This window comes from Myotis myotis, unplaced genomic scaffold, assembly GCF_014108235.1.
Source record: "Myotis myotis isolate mMyoMyo1 unplaced genomic scaffold, mMyoMyo1.p scaffold_m19_p_17, whole genome shotgun sequence".
NCBI classification, from domain to species: Eukaryota; Metazoa; Chordata; class Mammalia; order Chiroptera; family Vespertilionidae; genus Myotis; species Myotis myotis.
The window spans coordinates 28,204,686-28,228,856 of NW_023416321.1; the positions used below are offsets into that span (position 1 = coordinate 28,204,686).

The 24,171-nt window shown below is 43.4% G+C and overlaps 1 protein-coding gene across 1 annotated transcript in view; it reads left to right on the forward strand.

The window, feature by feature from the left end:
- The window catches only part of CA10 (carbonic anhydrase 10), a 373,963-nt gene that overhangs the window by 145,086 nt on the left and 204,706 nt on the right, over nt 1–24,171 (forward strand). The window contains exon 3 of the mRNA XM_036342054.1: nt 5,648–5,790. Within this exon, the coding sequence (XP_036197947.1) occupies nt 5,648–5,790 (143 nt within the window). The remainder of the gene's footprint in view (nt 1–5,647; nt 5,791–24,171) is intronic.

The following is a 24,171-nucleotide window of genomic DNA, read 5'->3' on the forward strand; positions in this document are numbered from 1 at the left end:
AGGACTAAATTCACTGAAGATGTCTTTTATGCCAGTATTCATTTCCCAACTTTCATTTGCTTTCCTTTGGCCAAAAGTTAGGGAGTTAGTTTATTGCTTGAAAGCAAGAATAGATTGCCTTAGCTGTGTTGTCACGAAAATATTCTTTGCTTCAAATGATGACTTATAAAGCCCTAGTTGGATCCTAGGAAAAAATGCTATTTTATTGGCACACATGTTGAAGAGAATAGTTTTTAAAACATTCAATTAGTTCTGCCTTTGAGATAGAATTTAAACAAACCCAAAGCAATAGGATTAAATTCATATAAAAATCTAACTGTTGCTCGAGAACCAATTCTTTTCCCACTCAAACTACTCCAAGGATAATCACACTGACTCTTGGCTGTATTCCAGCCAAAGCAGATACATGCTTTTAATTCATAAATCAGACCATGATACTTCCTTGCCTAAAACTGTCAGTCCTTTCTAGCACATTAGAGTAAAATGCAAACCGCTTACTGTGGTCAGCCGAGCCCTGAACATCTGTCCTTGGTTTACCTGGCCAACCTCATCTCATCTCACTTTCCTTCCCACATATGATTCATCACGTTCACATTAACTGGCTTCTTCTCAGTTCCTTGGAACATATTAAGCTCTTCTCTGCCAAGAACTGCTCCTCAGTTCTGCCTTAGACATCTCTTCCCCTGCCACTACTCAGGAGAAACTCCTCTCAGTCCTTCCAGGGTTTACCAGATGTCACTTCCAGACAAATTATCCTCAACCATTCTTCCTGGGTTATGTCCCCATCCATGCTTTATTCTGTAATTCATTACCATCTTAATTGTCTCTACTGCATGCTTACCAAAAAGTCCTAATTACATAGATATACATCTGTAAACTTGGAGATAAACAGTATCTCCCATATTCCCCACTAGACTGCAAGATCCAGGAGAGCAGGAACCATATGTGCTTCATTCATTACTGAGTATCTAGAACTGATGCCAGCATCTGGCCCATAGTAGGTCCTCAGTAAATATTTGCCGAAGTGAATTGTCAGTGTCAAGCCAAATGCCTGGCCCGTCATAGGCTGTCAGTAAACACTTTTTCATTGAGTTTATTTTGTTCCCATAGAATTTAGCAAATTCACATAAGCTGCATAAATTGGTTCCAAGTGCTGAACTTCCTGTCCACAAATGACAATTCAGGACAAATGAATAAGGAGGATGCCTAAAGGCCTACACTGACTTTGGAGCATCTTGTCAGGGTGAAAATATCATCAAGGCAAATTTTAACTCTCAGTATCAGACTTCATTCTTCTGGTCCCTTGCTCTCCTGACCTATTTCTTGTTTTGGTGAGAACTTTTTTTGTCTTTGGGGGTAACCACGATGTATTAATAAAACTGAGCTCCTGCCATAACTGGTTTGGCTCCGTGGATAGAGCATCAGCCTGTGGACTGAGGGGTCCCAGGTTCGATTCCGGTCAAGGGCATGCACCTTGGTTGCAGGCACATCCCCAGTGGGGGGCGTGCAGGAGGCGGTTGTTCGATGTTTCTCTCTCATCGATGTTTCTAGCTCTCTATCCCTCTCCCTTCCTCTCTGTAAAAAATCAATAAAATATAAAAAAAAAAAAACTGAGCTCCTTTGTTTGGTTTTAAACAAGCAGCTGATAGGTTTTGCTTTGGGTTTTCCAAGGCTCCTGTTTTAAGCAGCTGAAATCACAGTCACTGAGCCTCTTTCGCAGTTCACTGGACCCAGCGCCAACAGACCATGTGGGATTTAGATTGACAACACGGTCGTGGGGAAATGTTTTGGCATGAGAATGCATAGCTGTGATTCAGCCATTAAGTCCCATTGTTTAGGTTCAGTGAAAATTAATTTGCAAAAACATCCAGGTCTGTTGTATGTTCTGGTTTATATGTAAATTAGGAGATTGTGTGAAAAGGATGCCAGGGATGAACCCTTTCAAACATTTTCAGACCAGGTGCCCACTAATTAGAGTGATTCTCACTCAATTTTACTTTACATTTGTTTTTTTGCTCAACAGTAAGCTGTATCAGTCAAGATAGAAACAGACACAGCATTAGCTGATAAGCTGCAATATCATGTTGCTTTAAAAAATGACAAGGTTTAAAATTTTGATTTATTGGGACAGTCATGGAAACTAAGAGAAAATTAATTCAACACTCATTGTCTAAATGTGGAAATAGAAGCAGTGCCATAGCATTCTGTAAATGGCACGTGCGGTCCCAGAGGAGCCGTGGGGTGTTTATAACCCGAAGGATCAATCATGATCATGTGGAGGAGAGGTAAGTATCAGAACCCTGGGATAACCAGGAGTTCTGCACAAATCCAAAGGGTGTGTTTCTTTTTTAAAAAAATTTAATTGATTTGAGAGAGAGAGAGAGAGAGAGAGAGAGAGAGAGAGAGGAAGGGAGAAAGAAACACTAGAGAGAGGAAGACATTGATTTATTGTTCCACCCATTTATGCATTTATTGGTTGATTCTTGTAAGTGCCCTGACTGAGGACTGGATCCTCTGCCTTGATGGCCTCAATTTCATGTATTCATTTAGATCAGATGATCTCTGAGGTGGCATCTATTTCTGAAAAACTATTAACTTATGGCATATTTAAAACCAGCAATCCAATGGAAAATGAACTTAGATAACTCCTTCAGGAATGGAATAATAAGGACACAGCTGAGCAGGGGTGAGTGTTTCTCAGTTGTTCCTGAATTGGCCGAGCAGGTGTTTAGAACGAGAGACACAGGCCTTGCTAGTGGAGTGGGGATATAAAACTGGAATCTGCTTGTCACAGAGTCATGCCCGATAAAAGCCCAGGCAGATGTTCGTATAAAGTTTTTGTGGTTTGTGTTTTCATGGGGGTGCTTTGGGGGTGTGAAGTTTATTAGGGAGGCACAGCAGTATGGGCCTACCCGCATTGCCATGTAACAGTCTCGCAATCCATTTATAGGGTTGGGATTATTTTTGCTAATGATTTTCATGGGTGTAGATGAAAGGCAATGTGCACCCAGCTGTAACTTCGTTTATCATGCAGCTGCCTTCCCGGGAAGGCCCCGCAGATATCATAGATGGCCTGCTTGCCAAAGAGAGTATTGTCTCACAGGCTTTTAAAGATAAAGGAGTTGTGTTAGTTTCCTATTCTGGCTATATCAACTTAGTGGCTTAACACAACACATATTTCTCCTCTTACAACTTAGAGGTAAGACATGAGAAATGTGCCTTGTGGGGTCAAAATCAGTGAAAGCTCTAGGAGAATTAGTTGCTTTGCCCATTGCAGGTTCTAGTGGCCACCTGCATTCCTTGCCTCGTGTTCCCTTCATCCACCTTCAAACCCAGCACCTTCTGTCCTCCTCTTTACCCTTAAATATTTTCTGTCGATCTCCAACCTCCTTCACCATCCTTAAAAAATAAGACCCTTGTGATAATATTGGACCGACCCAAATAATCCAGAATAATCTACTCATCTCAAGATCCCTAATGTAATCATTTCTGCAAAGTACCTTTTACTACTAAGGTAACCCTCACAGGTTCTGGGGTTAGGAAGTGGGCAACTTTGAAGGGGGACTGTTGTTCAGGTGACCCCAGGGGCTGTAGAGAGCCATGACTTATCTAAAGTCATGACTTATCCAAGGCCTAAGAGACCCATGACTCAGCTAAAGTCACACAGCCCATTTGTGACAGTGCCATGACTGGATTCATCCCCTGGCATCCTCACATTTGTCATCTTTATAAGCATCCCTGACAATCAGGGATCGAAGCATGCCCTGATGGATGCTTTATTTTCATAATAAACTTGAAATTATTGAGGAATATGTGTATATGTGTAGAATTAAGTCAATGATTTTAGTAGAGCAGCTTAGAGAAGACAGACCTTTATCTATTTTCTGGAATAAAATTTTAATGCAGAAATTTTCTTAATTTTTATAAATTTTTCCAGGGTATGGTACCTCCTAAAGATGTTATGTGACTTCTTAAGATGTTAAGTGACTTGCAGTGATAACAGAGCGTAAGCAATGATGAGAATTGAGAATGCCAAGGGAACACGTGTGTGTTCTCTCTGCTCTTCCTTCCACTCCTTGTTCTTTTTCCCTCCGGAACTCTGGCCACTGCTGCCATTTTGAAAATCAGTTGTGACTGAAAATCCAATTCAAGGTCTTTACGCTGAAGGGGATGAAGCCACCAGAAGCTTATTGGAATGGGTTGAACCAAGTCAGGTGTTTGCCATATTTCACAGTGAAGCCCAGAGTATGGCATAGAAACATTCTCCTAAGAATCCGGGGGATTGGTTTTGAATTTTCCTCCCCCTTCTGCCCAACAGTTGCTTGCAACAACTAAAAGGGTCATAGAATTTTGGATTTAGATGAGATTCTTTTCGTGAATTATGGGTCTCTTATAGAGTATCCTTAGCAAGTGTTTGCCAGCTTCCTCTCTTGCCTTAGTTTTCTCCATCCATGACATGGGCAGGAAAGACAGCTGCTGTAAATGAAAAGCCTTATTCCATTTGAGTTCCTGAGAGGGACAGGTACCTTTGAGAGGCTTGTGGTTTGACTGTTGGGCTCATCTTCTGGAAGAATCACTTCCTGGCTCCATTTCCACAGCTGTAAGGTTTGGTGCCCCTCCTATAGAGTGTCGTTAAACACTCCACTTAGCATCACACTCTCCCCACAGAGTGGGCATTGTTCTTAGCTGTGTCTGCCCTCCTCACAATTCGGCATAACCCGGGGCTGGGCACACGATGCAAATTCACTATACTGCTGACGGATGCTGTGGATGGTTGAGTGAATGATCGTTATATAACCTCAGGGACATATAGAAAACATATGGATCCAGGGCCTCAATGGAGATCCTGAGAGGGGCTGGAAAAGTCCGTGGATATAGTCTGATGTTCACTGACATAAAATTAGTAGGTTGGCTTAGCCCTGCTCTGTTTAACTTTTTTAAACAAAATAAAGTAGGGCTGGAAGTTGCCATTGAAGTTTATTTTAATAGATGTTTTAATGTGACACGGAAGACGAGTAGACATTTTCCCTTTGGAGATTAGCACTCAGCACTCAGTGTCATTATTTTCTGCCTATCCAAGGAACCAGCTCGTCAGCTGCTGATGCATTAGGTTAATGGCACAGCGCGGGACTAAACAAAGTCAAGTTGCCAAGCTCCTGTCTGGCATTGACTGAGGGTCATAAAAAACATTCATTCCCTCAGTTTGATCTTGACAACTCTGAGAATATCACCTTGTATATATCAAATGCCATGTTCTGCTATATAGGATAAAATCGATGCTCACATGATTCCTGCCAAATGGGAAAGCAGAGCATCAACTTGGGAATTGCTAAATATTTGATGAGCCTCAGAGATGTTGCAAGTATGATGTGGTTGGACTATGCCACCTTCCTCCTGAGGTATTAATGCCAACTGTACTACCAAAGAGGCCATAGGATGAATGGGTCTGCAATAAGAAAATCTGACCTTAAAGGTCATGAAGGTAGGACTTAGAGAAATTGACTAAAATTCAGAAAAATACCATAGCAACACCCAAGGATCTCTGTGGATGACTCTTTGATTTTACCACTTTAGTAGCATAGCTCTTTCTACGTTGTTTCCCCAACCCTCCACCCAGCCTGATGCTACAATTTCTTTTTGTTTCCAGTTCCTTCTTTCTGGGGATTGGTGAACTCAGCTTGGAATCTTTGCTCCGTGGGGAAACGGCAGTCGCCAGTCAACATAGAGACCAGCCACATGATCTTCGACCCCTTTCTGACACCGCTTCGCATCAATACCGGGGGCAGGAAGGTAAGCAGCCATGTTGCTTCGATGGTGACATTGAGGAGGGGTATGGAGTGATGCTGATTCTGAAAGCCAACCCTCCAAGGCTGGATCTCTGCGATGAGTTTGCCTTCTCACCTAGACCTCAGGCCTACTGCCAGCACATCTAATTATGTCTAAACTGTGTGGGGTTTTTTCTCCCTAGCTAGTGAAGCCCTCATGTTTCTAATTACTTTGTAACCTCTGGAGGTTGCCTGAGGTTCTAGCCCTTGGTACCCCATGAAGGTCAGAACACAGAGTTGCCTCCTTTGTATATCATGCTGGGAAAATCCTTTTTCCCAGAAACCTCTTTACTGGAGCGTCTTTTTACCTGAACAAGGTGAAAATAAAATTTTTCACAAAAGTAAAATCAGACATTTATCATTTTAAAAGGAAAAAACAAACCAAATTTCACTCTAGATGATTTATAAGAAAATCAATAATTCATCTTCCTCGAAGCATCTTGCTGGCTAAGAATCCTAGCTCCTGCACAGAAATGCTGAGCTGTGCTGTATGCGTCTCACTCCGGCATCCCTCTCCTTCTCCCTCCTCCCCCTATGACTGGGCTCCTCCTTAACTTGTGTAGTTATGCCCATGGGGTCTTCTCAGCGCTGGAATCTAGCATTCCTCTTGCTGATTCATTTCTATTCGGCAACCTTGTACTGTTGAGTAGATTGTTGAAGGTGGAAACACACATCCATAGAGAAAATTGTGTTTGAAGGTCATTTAGCTGTTGGGCAGTCAAGAGGAATGGGAGATCATTTGTGAGCAAGACATTGGTTGGGCTTACGATTATGGACACCTTTTGTTACTGCGGGCGGCTGGTTCTCTAGGGCTTGGGCTCCTAGGGCTCTACTCTTCTCCATTTATGCAGTGTACGCACCTCACTTACCACAGACTTTGTAAGTAATTTTTTCCCTTATGATATTGGAATTTTTTTTTCTAATGCATAACTGTCACTAAAAAAAAAAAAAAGAAAGAAACGCTAATGACTAATCAAAGTGTTGTTAGTATCCTTGACTTCGGTCACAAGGCAAGTTATAACAGACCTTGCATGTGGCTAAGACTATTTAGCCATATAGTATTTGTGTGCTGTTTATGCATATAACTTGGGAAGCATTTCTAAGACTATTTAGCCATATAGTATTTGTGTGCTGTTATGCATATAACTTGGGAAGCATTTCTGTAGCAGGGTTCTATGCAGTTGGCATAGTTTATTGCTCTGGTTTCATAGAAAACTAACCTAGCCTAATTGTTGTTCCATGTTCAGTTTTATTTTTACAAACCCCGAAAGGAACTTGTTGTGGGTTCTATGTACTTCTCTCTCTAAAAAGGGGACTCATTCCAGTCAAGTCATGAGGATGGATAAGGTCGCTGACCAGTGTTTAAGAAGGACAAGTGGCCGCGTTAACTAAATCCTCAATTATCTTTCTTTCGTAGAGAGGGTGATGGAGGGAATAGCTGTATTCTAGGCAAAGGGAAAAGCCCAAAGTAGAATGAGGGTTGGTAACGGATGTCCAGAAATTATCTGAAAGATGACCAGAAAGGCGGAAGGACAGAGACCAGGGAGGAGGTAGTGGGGACTTGTGGATGGAGGGGGAAGGCAGAGGCCAGATCCTGAGGCTGTGCGAAGGACCTGGGTCTTTTTCCTAAGAGTTATGGCAAGCATTTAAAGTGTTTTTGCATAAAGGGTACATTGAGAGTGGGATGGAAAGGTGGAAAGCTAACACAAATAAGGGGAATGTAATTTTCACTTTTCAATACACCATCTTAGAGGGAAATGTTGTGAAAGGGAGGGGGGACCTCATTTCAAGATAAGTTTCCCCTAAAATTCATTGGGAAAGAAGGGACTGAGAGAGAGCCTGGTGGTAAAAATTACTCTTAGGGCTTTTTTTGGTGTGTTTTGTTGTTGTTGTTGACAAGTGATTTTTAAAAAATTCTTGATTCCGAAAAGTGTACCTGATCCAAGTCAATTTTCAAATGCATTGGAGTTTGGAATTTTGGAAACATTTACTTTTGACGATGTAAATATTTATATCTGGCACGATTTGTGTTGTCAGCTGTTTGAAGAGCTGAGAACTGTCTGATGGGTCCCTTTGCATTTGTGAAAGGCGGAAAAAACACACACAGAAGGTTAGGAGGAGGAAAAAGCTGGTAAATGAAATGCCTAAACCCAATAGACAATAGCGAAAACGTGCTGGCGAGCCGTCTAAAAGGTGATTTTTAATGAGTTGAAGATTTATTCGGGAAGTGGGAATTCAAAGCCCTGCTCTGAATTTCATTTTGCCGTGAAGAAATGTGAATCCGACTCAAAAGGCTTAAAAACCTTGCGCATTTGGAAGTCTGCGATCAGGTGGGTATCAGCATGTTAAATGTGTCCCAGTCATTATGTGTTTTACGTCGCATCTTTATGCGTGAGCATTATTCCTGCCATGTTTAAATGTCGCTTACTTACAGACCCATGAAGCAGCTCCACCACGGTCCGTGCCCTGGATTACTGAGTTTGTTTTAACCTGTTTGGCCTGGCATAGGCTTGGATGATGAGCTGAGGGATTTTCTTAGCACGAGGGAGGGGCGAAATTCAACCTGAACACAAGAATACAAAGAGTAATAATAGTCACATGAGCATCAAAACAGGTTGTGCCTTGGGTATAATAGAGGATATTCATTTCAGTTGAGCAGTGAGATTTCGTTTACCTTATATCCAATGGTAGGTTTTAAGCTTGTGTTTGTATTTTCATAAAGGAAAGTATTTTTTTTTAAAATATATTTTATTGATTTTTTACAGAGAGGAAGGGAGAGAGATAGAGAGTTAGAAACATCGATGAGAGAGAAACATCGATCAGCTGCCTCCTGCACATCTCCTACTGGGGATGTGCCCGCAACCCAGGTACATGCCCTTGACCGGAATCGAACCTGGGACCTTTCAGTCCGCAGGCCAACGCTCTATCCACTGAGCCAAACCGGTTTCGGCAAGGAAAGTATTTTTTATCCAGTTCCTACCTGATACATAGAACTTTTATAGATAAAATCTTAAATTCCTTGTTTATATTTCTTTTAGGATCTGGAACTTGGCCTATAGTCTTACTTGCCTTCTTTCCCTCTGTCTTTGAGCTCCTCAAAATAAATGTGCTTTTATATTTTTATTTTATATCCCTGGAGTTATCTATGATCATGCTGGTTGATTTGAGTTGAACCAAGATTACCCTTGATTACCCTTGGTTACAAGGAAAGGGTTTTGTAGAATTAGTCGAAGTGGCATTGGCTTAAGTGGGAAAAATATAGGAAAGCCCCATGGTGAGAAAAGTAAGTTCACTGTCAACAGAACCTGCCACTAGAAACCAGGATCCTACACTAGACACTTTTCCTACAGTGTGACTGAAATACTAAGCTGGAAAAAATAAGACCTGTGAATTGGTTTGTGGCTTAAAATTTTTACCACTTCTCTATTTGTAAGTTTTCCCATGAACCTGACAGCAGAATTTAGTTGACCACAATAAATCTTTGCAATTCCTAAGTCTGTTCTGAAACCTTTTCCGAGTGAGGTTTTATGTTATATTAGGGGAGAAAGCATAGAGACACAAAACTAAGTGGCAATAATCCCTTTAAATAACTGTTTGAAAGAAGAGTAGAATAGATACTAAGGAAACAGTGAAATGATTAATTAGAAGATCGATCAATCTGGCATTAATTTTAAGGGGGTAAGAAGTTGGGTTGGTTGAACCAGGCTTTACAGAGGTGCTAGAATATGGGCTACCAAGGAAAAGTAGGTAGAATGAAATTACGTTGGCAGGAGGGCCTTTAAATGTTAGATGTTCTGGCTCTACCTGTGTGTGATGAAAGCAAATAGTAGAGATAGCATTTTTGCCATCTAAATATGTGGCTGTGGTGCTGGTTTTTCTTGGGTAACCGATATGAAATGTTCACAGATATGTTATTCTGACCCATTTGGAACTCATTAGGGTCCATTTACACTGAAGCTTTGGGATGCAAATGGTCCATAAAACTTCATGTGTATTTGTGGGACAGAGTAGATCATTAAGACCCTTTCGGGGTCTGCTGCTCTCCAAGCCCAGGTTTAGAGCCTGAGATGGAAAGTCTTGTGCAAATGACTTGCTGAGGAAGTGTGGCCAAAGGTAGGCCTCGAAGTAATGGGGGAAGCAGGCCAGGGGTGCTGTTCAGCAACCATATGGGTTCAAGCAGGGTCCACCTGGAGCCTGACGCCACAGGGATATACCCTCCCTGGCATTCCCAGACAAGGCACCTCTTATGCTTTGCGACCCTGGAGAAGTCCCTCACACTGGCTTTCAAGAGCCCATTTATGAATCTCTTTCTGAAACTCTGCATTTATTAGGTTGCTAACTTGAAGGTAGTAGTGTTTACACCAGTGAAATCTGTCCATTAGGGCTTTAATTTTTTTTCCTGGAAAGTTGGTTGATAAGCATTTACCGCCACAGTTCTTACAGGCCAAGGGCAGTTCCCACGAGGAGGGTGAGTTGATTGTAGCCAACGCTCATAGCAGCTGGGAGGCCCGTGGTCCACTAGCCCAGAAGAGGGAGTCCAGATGGGACCGTCAACAGACCTATTACACCTGGTGTTGAAAAGGAAGTTTCACAAATATTCATATGGACCATCGTTTGGTCTCCTGAGGTGTCATTGGGACTGAACTGACTGTGCCCTATATTCTGCCCTCCACAAGCCCAGTTTCCACTAACTGGGGAGGAGGGGGAGCACAGAAGTGATTATATGGGACTCGGACTTGCCTTCCCATCACCCGAATTCCTCTTTAATACATCTCCTTTACATGCTTGCCTCTTGTAAGCCTGAATTCCTCCTAATCACATATTTGCAAAGGCAAGGTTGGTGGATGGGTACAGAGTATGCCTTGATAGTCACAAATTTTCAACTTCTCCAGTTTAAATCACCACTAGCCCAGAACCAGGGATGCCCTTGTCCCTTTTCCACCTCCAGCCCGTCCACCAGCCTCTTGTCAATGATACTGTTTCCAGCGGCATAGCTACAACACTGTAAACACATACTATCAACATGTTTGAGAATCTGAAGGGAGAAGATAGGGAGGAGCTTTTAGGTTTTTCCAAGTAAGTGATCCTTCTTCAACTCATTGCCTTTTAATGATGCTCTTTGCAGTCTCTGGATCCAAAAGGTAAGAATCAGGGGAGGAAAAAAAAATATCTAAATAGGAATGAGGAAATAGCCTGTGCCAGGCAGTCCTGAGTCCACGCTATTCAATCAATTCCAAGTATTACTAGCATTTTTCTCAAGAGTATAATATACGGCAACTGCCAAGCTTTCCTTTTGCGATTACAAAAAGGACAGATACTGGAGTGAGCCATATTTCAGCTCTGCAGGGATATAAAAAATGAACTGCTGAAAACGGCCCAGGAGGAATGAATCGCAATAAGACATCAATGTCATCTGTATACTGATTTGTGATGAATTTCCAAAAGGCTTAATGGTATGATGCTATGATATATAAGGGCTTCCTGAAAGTTAATAACTGTAAGTTACCCACTTGGAAGAATGTAATGGGAAGAAGTAAGTGATCACGTACAATAGATAAATAAGGAACTTCACTCATACTGGGTAGTCAACGGTTCTGTGTGTCCCAGATCGCTACACACTGTGATTAGAAATAGAAAATTAAAAGGATTGCGAAGACACAAGAAGGTCAAATGTTACACCAACACCCATAATGACACGTTTGGTGAGGCCTTTAATTTGCCTTTTCATAGACTGGGACCCATATAGCCGAAGAGAAAGTGTATACATTTATCACCTTTCAGAGGTGAATTAACAATACCCAGAGTCCCTTGATGATGATTCAAGTGGGAGCAACGAAATCTATTTGGATGGACATATTGTCTTTGCCAGTTACCATGGGTCTAGCATGCCCCCCGCCCCCCTACACACACACACACACACACACACACACACACACACACACACACACGGACTGCGCGATTAAAGCATCAACAGATACGAGGCACAGGATCTTGAATAATGGTGGCCCCTTTCGCCCTGCAGTCTGGGCTCCTTTGGCCCTCTGATTTTTATGGCTCTGGCTGACAGCTGCTGGTTTGCAGCAAAGTGCATAGCATAAAGAAAGTGCTCGATAAAGGTTTATTGAGTGAAATGATAAATAGATGAGTGAACAAATGCCCCAGATCCTGAAATCACAAATAGATGGAAGAGAAAGGAACTAAACATATTGAGTACCTACTACCTCCATTTACACATATATATTTTATCCCGTTTTATTGCCCAAACAACCTGAGATGGTCAGTTTCACACACCGGGAGAGTGAAATGTGCAGTTGTTAAATAATGCGCCTACAGTTTGCAGAGACGAGAAGGAGAAGACCTTTCAACCTCACGTTGTCTGACCGCAACGCTGGGTTCCTTCCCAGAACGTTGCAGGGGAGCTGAAGATGAGGAAGGAATATTTCCCATCTATATCAGGGTTTAGGAAGAGTAGGGAATGGGATCAGAAGAGCCCTGACCTTCCGCCGGTTTTCTTCTCTTTGGCATAATTTGCAAGAAGGAGGAACGGCGGTGCCCTGTGCCGGGCTGGCACCGGGCTCAGCCTGCTGTTTTCATCTCTGCGGGCTGTTTGTTTCGCTCTGGCATCATCTATGCTTTATCCTTAGAGGTGGTGCCCCAGGTCTGGCTGCCACTCTCTTCCCTGGCAAGGTGGCGAAGCACACACTGAATGTCGTTTCCGAATGGCGGTTAATTTCCCTACTTCCTTCATTTAAAAAAAAAAAAAAAGGAACACATAAAATGTCCAAGATAGTTATTGGCCTCAAACACCAGATCTGGCAGCTGTGGTGTCGAGAGAAAGACATACAGCTTTAATTTCTAGGACACAAATACGTGTGCTTTCTCTCGGTATAGAGGGAGGCAGTGGAATCTCTGTCACCTGTTCTCTCTCTCTCTCCTGCTTGCTCGCCCTCTCCTCGTATGTGATGAGGACACACCTTGGAGTGCCTGCCTCTGAGTTATTCCCCCAGAGAACATGAAACCCCCGTAGGCACATGTCCAGGTCCTCCTGGGCTCAGAGCAAATCAAGCACAACTTTTGAAGGCATGCACCTCGAAAGACTGGCCAGCATAAACAGCCAGTGTCTCCTAGGCACTCATCCTTTAAGTCATTTCCTAGGATGTGCATAATTTACCAGGGCGAAGCTGCCACATCCCTGCCATTCATTTCTCAGCCTGCCTGTTCTTCTCTGTGGATAATAAGGATGATAATGGATGGACATTTTAAGTTTGTTCTTCTCCACATCCAGCGCTAAGACTGAAAAGAATTCAAAGGTGACCTTCAGGTCTCGTCACACCAAGAATAGGGCAATCAAATCGAAGGCTTGCAATGGCAACGGTATTCAGCTCAGCGTCCCCACTCACGACCGTTGTTGGGAGCCGCTCCCAGCCTCCTGGGCCTCTCCCTTCTGCATGGTCTTGGGTGGCGCATGCTTCCTGGGAGGCCAGTGTCTATGGAGCTAGTGTCACCCCTGCTTCTCCCACCCCCAGGACGCCACCCTGCTCTCGCTGGCACTGCCGAAACATGGCACTGTGGCCCCATCCTGGCGCTGGAGTTTCTCCAAGCCCAAATGGTCTGACCTTGAAGGGACTCCAGCCTTCTTTTGCATTTCCCCAGAACCATGGTCGGCAAACTGCGGCTCGCGAGCCACATGCAGCTCTTTGGCCCCTTGAGTGTGGCTCTTCCTAAGCCTTAGGAGTACCCTAATTAAGTTAATAACAGTGTACCTACCTATATAGTTTAAGTTTTAAAAATTTGGCTCTCAAAAGAAATTTCAATCGTTGTCCTGTTGATATTTGGCTCTGTTGACTAATGAGTTTGCCGACCACTGCCCCTGAAGACAGTATGGCTTTTCCAGTTTCATAGGAGCCCCTTAAAGCAAGATCCCTGGGGATCCATCTGGAAGCCAAGCAGGTTAAGTAACCACGCCCGATGGGAATCAGCAGGGATGCTCTGAGTCACCAACAAGAGGCTGCCTCGCTCAAGACATAGGCCTTTAGAACTCTGTTCCTCAGAGTAATTCACCCAACGACCAACGGTTGGTACATTTCCTCTCCTCACGTTTCTTGAGATTCTTAAGAACCAGAATCACTGTCAGTTCCGAAGTCCCTTTTAGTGTTTCCTGAGAGTGCCCTGAAACCTTTATGTAAATGGGCTCTGAGAGGCTAGAATTTATACCCTTGTCATTCTACAGGAACATGCAAATGAAACTAAGCTTGTACTTAGCTCGCCTTGCATAAGGAATTTCTCCCCACCTCTTGTTCATTGGGAGGGAGATTTTCTAAATGGATGCCCTCCCCCTGGGCCCCTCAGCTGCCACCTGCACCCTGCTGGAAAGGGTGGGCAAAGCCACGGGGTTGAGCTTTCCCCCTGCAACCGAAGGACAGTCATTCCTAGCACAGTCAGATGGGCTGCCGAGCCCGTGAATTTTCTTTAATGTTATTAACATGAATGCAGCATTATTAGAATGTACTTGGAGTTTTAGATGGATATTTTATCCTTTTGTTACCAAGGCTTTTCAAGAGATAAAATATATATTTTCCTGCATGGAGTATATGAAAGTTCAGTAAAATATGATAATGTTGCTTCACATGCTGCTCTCTTGGGTAGGATCTCAGGAAAATGTTTTCCTCTGACAGCCTCTTATAATGGATGAAAATATTCCCTCTCCGTTGCACACACAGTGCCAGGTTTGAGGCATATTATTGGAGTCAGGTAATCTGCCTCTGAAATACTGGTATTTGAAAAGCAAATTTAAGGCCCAGGACGTTTTCACTTTATGATCATTGACACTGATGTTAGTAAACTCTTTCTCTAGCTATGAAGAAGAGAAATGGCAGGCAAGTTATTTTTCCCCCCAATTGCCATTTGCTTTATAGTGACTACACCATATGGAGCACAGTAAATAAACTATGAAAGTAGCAGGTTGCATAGAGAAAAGGAACGCACTTGGACTCCGGCAGTCCTTATACAAGTTATTTTATCTTCTCCAGCCTGCTTTCTGATCTTAAAGGGGATTTAATATTAAAGAACTAGAGGACCTGTGCACGGGCACCGGTGGGGTCCCTCAGCCTGGCCTGTGCCCTCTTGCAATCCGGGACCCCTTGGGGGATGTCAGACTGCCGGTTTTGGCCTGATCCCTGCAGGCCAGGTTGAGGTACCCCACCAGTGCACGAATCTGTGCACCAGGCCTCTAGTATGCATATAAGATCTTTGGTTAATCTCTTCTCACCCTCCCCACTTCCCTCTTCCCTCTGAGATTCATCAGTCTGTTTCATGTTTCCATGCTGTGCGTCGAGCATCTGCCCCCTGGTGGTCAGTGTGTGTCATAGCTGCCGGTCCAATGTTCAAATGGTCAGATGGTCACTTAGGCTTTTATGTATATAGACTGTGGCTCTGGCTGGTGTGGCTTAGTTGGTTGAGCATCATCCCATGCACCCAAAAGTCACCAGGTTCAATTCCTGGTCAGGGCACATACCCAGGTTGTGGGTTCAATCCCCAGTAGGAGTGCGTATGGGAGGCAGTCAATTGATGGTTTTCTCTCACATTGATGTTTCTCTCTCTCTCTCTCTCTTATTATTTCTCAAAAATCAATAAAAATATATATTTTTAAAAGAATTGTGGCGAGGATCCGTTTATTGGCATGCTCATATGATTGTGCCCAGCACATAGTGTTTCTACAATTTAATTTTAATTTAACAGAGAAATAGCTAACCCTGAAATATATGGTGATGGACTTGGACTTTGGGTGGTAAGAATACTATGGCAATCCATAGATGATGTATTATAGAATTATACACCTGAAACTTGCATGATGCTATTAACAGGTTACCCCTAATAAATTTAAAAAGGAATAAAAGAAATAGCTGACCCTGGGAATTATGTTAACAGAAGCAACCCATGTAATAATAATCTCAGTGTTTTATGCCATCAGTAGTATTGTACTTTTAGTCAACATAGGTCAATGGTGCTGCATAGAATGTGGTGAGATATATGGTAGGTTGGAGGGGATCTAATACATGGTGATGGAAGATGGTCTGACTTTGGGTGGTGGGCACACAGTGCAATATACAGATCTTGTATCCAAGAAATGTACAATGGAGCTTAAATGAACCTGATAACCAATGTCATACCAATACATTTAATTTAAAAAATAATAAAATGAAATAAAAGTTGAAACTTGAAGGGAAAAAAAATAAAATAATGTGGTGAAAGTTATAGTAGAGTCTACAGTTTGTGATGTAAGGTCTTATGGTCTGCTGGGGCAGGTCTCATTCAAGCTTCAAGTCAAGGTCAGGTGTGTTCTGTGGCCCAAGCTGAAGGTGGTAGCAACTTCCTAAAGCGTGTCCTTCTGGCTGAGATCAGAAGCTCCCAGAAGAGCAAGCAGAGGCACACAATGTCACATGAGCCTTAGGTACAAAACTGGCCAATGTCACTTCCATCCATATTTCATTGGCCACATTGCATGGCCATCTGTGGCTTCCACCATGTTCTCTCCACTACGCACATTGGCCTTTATCTGAGAAAATTTCACATAAAACAATCCAAAGTTAACAGAATGATCAATTGAAAGGTGATAACTTACAGGCCAAAATTTTTCCTCTCCCACCAATTCAAACACTTTTAAGATTCATTTTGCTTTATAAAACTCAAATTTATGAGCAGTTTGGAGGGAGGGATCTACCTTTTAAATTACTGCTGGCATTTTGTAAAGGACATTGTGTCATTAGGTGTTGCTGAAGGAAGCCCGAGGTAAGAAATTTCTTGAACACTAAGTGCTAGAAAAAACCTGGCCTCCTCTGCATAATTGATGTACTCCCCTCTCGCGCCCCCCCCCCCTCCCGCCCCACTCCCCTAATAGAACAGTGTAACTGTGTTGTCCATTTTCCTTTGAGGGTCAAGACCTTCAGAGCCAAATTTCTACCTGTAATAAAATCAGTGGGACATTATAACACACTGACTTACTCTCTGGATCCTGCTTTGATTTCTTTTTTGTTATACATAATGTTATATAGAAACATTTTTTACTGTAAGCCATATTAAGTCTTTTGTGGAATGAGGCAGATAGAAGGGAGAACAAAACAAATATTTAAATGAAATGGTGCGCTGTCAGGGTACCTACTTAAGAAGAGGGGAATCAGCTGGGCTGTTTCTCTGCTTTCTCCTCTTCATTAATTATCATTGGTCGAAAAATATTTTATTTGTAATCAAAATGAAACTACGTCTATGGAGATTAGGTTTTCTAAAGAGCTTAAGGGCAGGATCAAAGGGGATTTAATGCGTTGTTTCAAAGTCTCCCCACTCACACCATCCCCCTTCCTAAGCCTCTCCCCTCCCCATCCTCCATCTTGAACCCACAAAAGGGCATGGGCTTTCCCTTCTGCTCTTAATTCCTGTCACCCTGCTTCTGAATAGCTGGTCTGATTGCAATGGCTTCAGTCAACAGTACCTAGCAACAGTTTATTACATGTCTACAAGTTCAAAAATCGAAGTGGGAAGTGTTCCCAGCTGCATAGAGCCTGGAAGAATTTGCAGTGTTTTCAAAGACCCAGTGTAGTGGAAACAGAGGGAGGGGCTATGAGTTGGCCTGTAGGCTATTCTGGAAAGGGGCCTTTCTCCACACTCTCTACTTTCCGGGGTTAATTAGCATCCATGAGATGAGTACATTGTGCCAGAGTGAATTCTGTAGATCACAGAGGTACTGAATAGTCTCTTAAGAGAAGAGGATGCTTTTTCTGGGAAACCAAATTATAAAAAGCTGAGCCCCCAGTTGACTGTTAAAGCAAAAGCTATTAAAAGAACATCTGTAGATGATTCCCTGAAATGGGCTCTTTGTCCATTGAATGGATGATTGGAAATGGACAGGTTCATTCTCATGTCAACACTGTAATTTTGCTCTCATAAAAGGGGTTGCTTTTCATTTCTGATATTTTCCATGTTGCTGCAGAGTCTAACCAGGTCTCAAGATAATTCCTACAATAGGAAGAGTGGAGGACACCATGTTTCTCTCTTTCAAACTGCTAGTGTTTATTCTGAATTTTACCTGCCGTGTGTGGCTTTCATTTCCTGAAACCATGTTAGGAAACTCTGGGCTTGGTCTGTAGGTAAAACTGACTAATTCTGCAGCCTAACGTCCAGTCCCAGAGACCTCTGAGCTCTCCTTCACTGTAATTTTCCAGAAACAGAGATGGCATCTGGTCTTACTAGTTGCTTTAACTGAGGAAATGAATGTTTGTCTTTAGCGGAGGCCAGGAAAGAGCTGTCTCCGTGTACCTTTCACCTTCTGTCTCACCTGTGACCAGGAAATGGCTGCACAGTTATACTGATGGTGTGCAAGACAGCGTGGTGCTCTGTAACATTGTGTGTGCTGGTGCACTTGTTTCCTTGAGTTATGGTCTTACCTGCAGTATACAGGCAGCTGTGTCTCTGGCTTTTGCAAAGAACCAGATGAAGTCAAGAAATCATCCGGTCATGAGCCCAGCCGGCATGGCTCAGTGGTCGAGCATCGACCTATGAACCATGAGGTTATGGTTTGATTCCTCGTCAGGGCATATGCCAGGGTTGTGGGCTTGATCCCCAGTGTGGGGTATGCAGAAGGCAGTCAATCAATGATTCTCGCTCACATTGATGTTTCCGTCTCTCTCTCCCTCTCCCTTCCTCTCTGAAATCAATAAATATTTTAAACAAATCAGTAATGAAAGCCAAGGACAATTCATTCAGTGAGAGCATCCTATTTTCACTAATGTCCTTGCATTGATATCAGATTAGCAGAGTCAGAGTTTGATTCTCTCTGCATTTGGATAGATGTCCCAGGACATAGCCTTCCTAGTGATTTGGTAAAGTATGGTGGTAGACACGTCACTGGAATATGAGCTGTGATGATGTGTCTCCCAATGACACAGCATCATTCCTGAACAGATGGGCTTTTTACTTTGTAACTGCATTTGTGTTTCCCCAAGAGACTCCAATGAAGGTGGCCCACATACTCAACTATTTCTATTGGCTGCCTCCCATTTTACTGTGGTGTAGAGCTAATACCAAAAAGTGTCTCGAGTGGAAGTCAAGAATAGGAAGATACGGAGTTGAATGCTCTCAGAGGAAAACTCAGCTTCCTAACAAAATCTAATCTACCAGGCAGGAGCTGTCAACGTGATAAATATTCTAGTCTTTAATATCGGTTTACATAGCAGGGCCGAAGAAAAGGAGAAATTACTCACATACTCAAAACTTGTTAAAATGATGTTGTTTGACTTCAAGTGACAGAGGTCCAAGGAAATCCAAAGTTAAGATGGGAACTCGGCGGCTGAGCCCAGTGCTGGGCTCTCCAGGGGCCTTCTCCTGTGTCGATGCCACCAAAGTAATTACACTGCCTCGCTTGAGTTCCCCCAGGTTCACCATTTGTGAGAATGAGTTCCTTCAATTAATCTAACTGCATGTTTCAGCTGCTACCAGGTGCATGCAGCAGCTAGGGCAGAACTTCAAATTGAACTGGATCGCAGTTATAGGTTAGGAACGTCTCCGTGGTAGTGTTTGTGAGGCAGAGAGCACTAGCTTTGAAATCATGCAGAACTATTTATTGAACACCTACTATGTGCCAGGCCCTGTTCAAGGCTCTGGGCATGCAGCTGATAACCAGACAGATGAGGTCCCAGCACTGGTGCAGCTTGCATGTTAATGGAGGTGTTACAGGTTGGGTTCCCCAGGAAAAGACTCTGAGAGGGACATTTGTGTGCAAGAAGTTTATTGGTGAAGACTTTTCAGCTTAACTCCTGTGGGGGAAGGAAGGAAGAAAGACTGCCCACAGGCTAAAAGCTTGTCTGTGAGGCCATTTCAACAGTGGGTGCAGGGACTCCATGGTAAGCTCTGAAGTTGGAACGGCCTTTCAGAATGGTCCCCCATTGTGGGGAAGGGGCCTTCACCTTTAGCCTGGTGCATAAGGCAGTCATTGACTGTGGGTTATCTGGGAAGAGGACATGATCTTGGGCAGGTGGCTCTTACCAGCTAAAAGCAATTGTGGGAGAGGGCTGGCTGCCGAGGTCTTCCAGTTGCAACGCTCATAGCATTTGGCTCTATAACTCCTGCAGCCTTGAATGGAGACCAGGTCAGCAGATAGTAAACACACACACACACACACACACACACACACACACACTTAGTAGTTAGAGAGGAATGGGGATAAACATAAGGTGTGTGTGTTTTTTAGATGGGAGATTTGGGACATATTTGTATGCTGATGGGAATAATTCAATTCACTGATAATGCTAAGGCAGTGGTCGGCAAACCGCGGCTCGCAAGCCACATGCGGCTCTTTGGCCCCTTGAGTGTGGCTCTTCCACAAAATACCACGTGCGGGCATGCACGTAGAGTGCGATTGAAACTTCATGGCCCATGCGCAGAAGTCCGTTTTCAGCTTGGGCGAGTCTATTTTGAAGAAGTGGCATTAGAAGAAGTGGGGGGTGTCGGTCGGTCGGGCGACAGGAGACGCAGCACAGGCGGGCGGCGGGATACGCAGCGCAGGGGAGGTACATTGTTTTGAGGTACGTTTGCTGAGGTCAACCCCTTCCAATTCTCCCATCCACACTTGTCTATCTGAAACAAGTATACAAGACGAGTGTGGATGGGAGAGTTGGAAGGGGTCGACCTCAGCGAACGTACCTCAATCAGATTGAGGACGTTTTTAGCAAAGGCCAGCTTAGGAGTACCCTAATTAAGTTAATAACAATGTACCTACCTATATAGTTTAAGTTAAAAAATTTAGCTCTCAAAAGAAATTTCAATCGTTGTACTGTTGCTATTTGGCTCTGTTGACTAATGAGTTTGCCGACCACTGTGCTAAGGAAACACAAGTTACCTGTAGGTGTCAAGCCCTCCTTTAGGTAAGAGAAGATGGGATCCAGTGCAAAAGAGGAGATGCTGGCCCTAGGTAGGTGAAAGGACAGCTCACCCCCATCACTGGAGGGATGTGGCGGGTCTGGGTGTGGATGGAGCTGGCGAAAAGGTTTGCTTATGGGAAGATGAAGCAGTCTAAGTCTGATTGCCTTATGTTCTCAAATAATCCAGGTCATCAGTTGGGAGTGAAGGCTGGGAACAGGGAATTTGAGGAGGGTGAGGAGAAAGCAAAAAAGTGGTATCCCCAAAGGATGGGATCGTGACTTGACTAGAGCAATGTAGTAGAATTGCTCGGAAGTAGCAAGGACATACTTGAGAGTTACGGCTATGAATGCAAATATATCGTAGGTGTATGTTTTTATCCAAATTCATTCTGTGGATGGGGGCAGGAACAAGGTATGCAAACAGCTACTTCCAACCAGCTACAGGTTGTGGCAGGTGAGTTTGATGAAAGGAGTTGAGTTGTGAGGGGGTAGACTGACCGTGTTGATGAACCATGGATTCTAAGCAGGCAAGAAGGGGGAAGCATGGGAATGATAGAAACACTACTGACTAGCCAGGTGACCCTTTGATTTTCTTTATCAAAAGGTGGGGAGGAGTTTGCCCAACTTATCCAATAGTTATTGAGAGCTTACTCTGTGCCCTCCATGATTTTAGATCCATTCTCAACTAATTCTCACAAGTCAGTGAGGTCAGGAGGGATTACCCCACCTGGGACTTGGTGCATACTATTTGCTCAAATACCTTTAGCTCAGTGTCTAAGCCCCATTTTCCAATTCTACAGCTGTCTCAGTGCCACAGGGGAGAGTCAACTGCAATTTCTGGGACATTGATGGATAACCCTTTTGATTTCCAATTTTGGAGCAAATCTTCAACCACTTACTTGCCTTAATGAAGAAAATATAGAGAACTGGCTTGCATCATTCTTTGTTGAGATTCTTGGGCCTCATAATTACCTATCACGCTGAACATGTGAGCAAACAAAGCAGTTAGGAACATGTAAATGTAACTCTTTAGTGTTTTTTTCAGTCTCTGTGACAACATAATGAGTAAACTGAGATTTAGAGTCATTAAGTAATTCATCCAAGCATATTCAACTAAAAAGTACCAGAGCCAGGATCTGAAACCAGCTGTGAACAGAGAGCTCCAAAATCCATGTGGTTCGTGTTACATTCGCTGTCTCCTATGGCCATGAGAAGTGGGAGGAGCCGAGGGTAGCAGCCTCTTCGTCAAGCCTGCACATCAGAAGCAGAGAGGGGTTGGGGATAGGTTGGAGGTGGGATTGACTCTCTCAGGCATGCAATTAGTAAATAAGGAAACTGCTCCGTGCATGTATTAGAGAATTCCAAGAGTAGATTTTTATTGTGAGATTTGTGGAGCCTTTTTATCACTTTGAAAGTTTATCCCATTGTTTTCTGTATCCTGGTTAAAAATCCCTGGGACATATAAAAGGAGCTCTGGGCCTGCCTGAGAGACTCGTCCCATGCTGCAGTGAACGAGTGAGTGTGTTCAGCCATAAAGCAGTGAGGGTGACAGCGAAGGTGCAAGGAGCTGGGCCAGAGGAGAAGATAGTGAGGGAGGAACGGGGAATCTGGACAGCTGAGCCTGTGTAGGAACAGGAAAGATCTCCTCTGATGTTCCTCTGAACAGTCAGCCTGCTTCCTTCACATTGGTTGAAGGAGAGAGCAGAGGAAACAGCACTGGCTTGGTCAACTTGATCTTCTAAGTTTATATAAAAGATTTTCTTATAAGCACAGTTTACATGCATGGAAGGTGATGAACACGTCCCAATTTGTCTGGGACATGCTCCGTTTTAGCATTGAAATTCCTGCATCCCGGAAACCCCCTGAGTCCCAGGCAAAGCAGGATGGTTTGTCACCCTGTGATGCATTCCGGATACATGGGAACTGTACTTCTTTCAAATAGACCCACTCCTCATCCCCTCATGAGTACATACATTCATGCCAGGCCATGCGTTTTCTATTTTTTATAGAAGGTAGACCAACCCTACTGCAGTTAGGGAACCAAGACATTTTCTCCTGCTTCTGCTTATCTAAGAAATCATTAAGGCCTTGGTAATATAAACTAGCTTATTGCATTATTCTCTCTTCTTTGTGTTCTAAGAATCATCTTCCTGCCAGAATATTTTGAGCTGTTTTCTCCTGCTCTTGGAAACGTAGTTTCCAACATAATGTAGATGGCATACAAGTGCGGGCTAATTAAGCTTTGACACATGACCATATTTTGCGAGGTGGCTGTAGCATGCTTCACGTAGGAGGGGGAAAATTAGGAAGAGTATAATCAGGTTTTCATTTCTTCTAGCATAGGTGACCCAGTGCCATCTGTTACCCTCCATGGAGGAGGCTTCAGGTTAGCAGCTAATGCTTTACTGAGATTAATGTGGATGTGATTGCCATTTTCTCTCCAGGAGTGTGTGCCTGGCTTATTGGGAAGAGAGAAATGGTCCAACTTAACATTCCATCCATGAACTGAGGACAAGAGGATAAGCATTTACTATATGCAGTCATGGGGAGGGGGAGAAGGAAGCAGCGGTGTGATAAGAAGTAGCAAATCTATGAAATTATTTTAATAGCACTATTGAGTAGGCTGCTTCCAACCAGCACTTGAAGACTGTCCTGTGAAAGTTCCGTCCTTTGAGTTTATACTGAATTTCTCCTTTTCTAGTGGAGGGTGGCCAAGAAACTCTTTCTCGAATCAAAATTACAGATCACATGCTTTTGCAGCAGTAATTATCCTTTGCCACATTTATTCATTTTTTTTTACGTAATTTAGGTCTGTATAATCATCTCATTAACTCTGTCTTCTCCATTAGATGGTAATCCTTGAGTATAAAGACCACATGTTCTTCCCTGTGATCCTCAGAACCCAACACAAAGCATGGCAACAAGAAGGCACTCAGTGATTTGAATGAATGAGGAGCAGCATGCCCCGTGTCTCCTTCACAGGACTCGTGCCACTTTAGCACGCTCCTGTCTACCTGCTCCCTTACTATCAGCTACCTGAAGGCAACCATCACCGAGTTCCCAGGACTCTCACAGTGCTGGGCATGCAGTGAATGAGAGTTGTATGAATGGCTGCATAAAAGGCTGTGATACAATTGGTATTACTTTGATTTTGCTTAGAGTTGTAATATACTGCATGTACAGCAGGAATTACACAGCACCTTCACCCATCAATGCCTTAGATCACTTATAGCCTGGTAAGCTTGTCTTTCCTGCCAAGAGTGGCTGGGACTCTGCAGCGGTAGTCATTGTTATTGAAAAGAACTATCAATACTAAATGCAGAGCTGAGATCATGTTCCGTTCTCGGATTTTTACCAGCTTCTTGCTTAGTGTTGGCAGGTAAGTATTCTCGTTTTATTGTCTGTAACATGGACATTAGTAATGTCTGGTGTCCTCA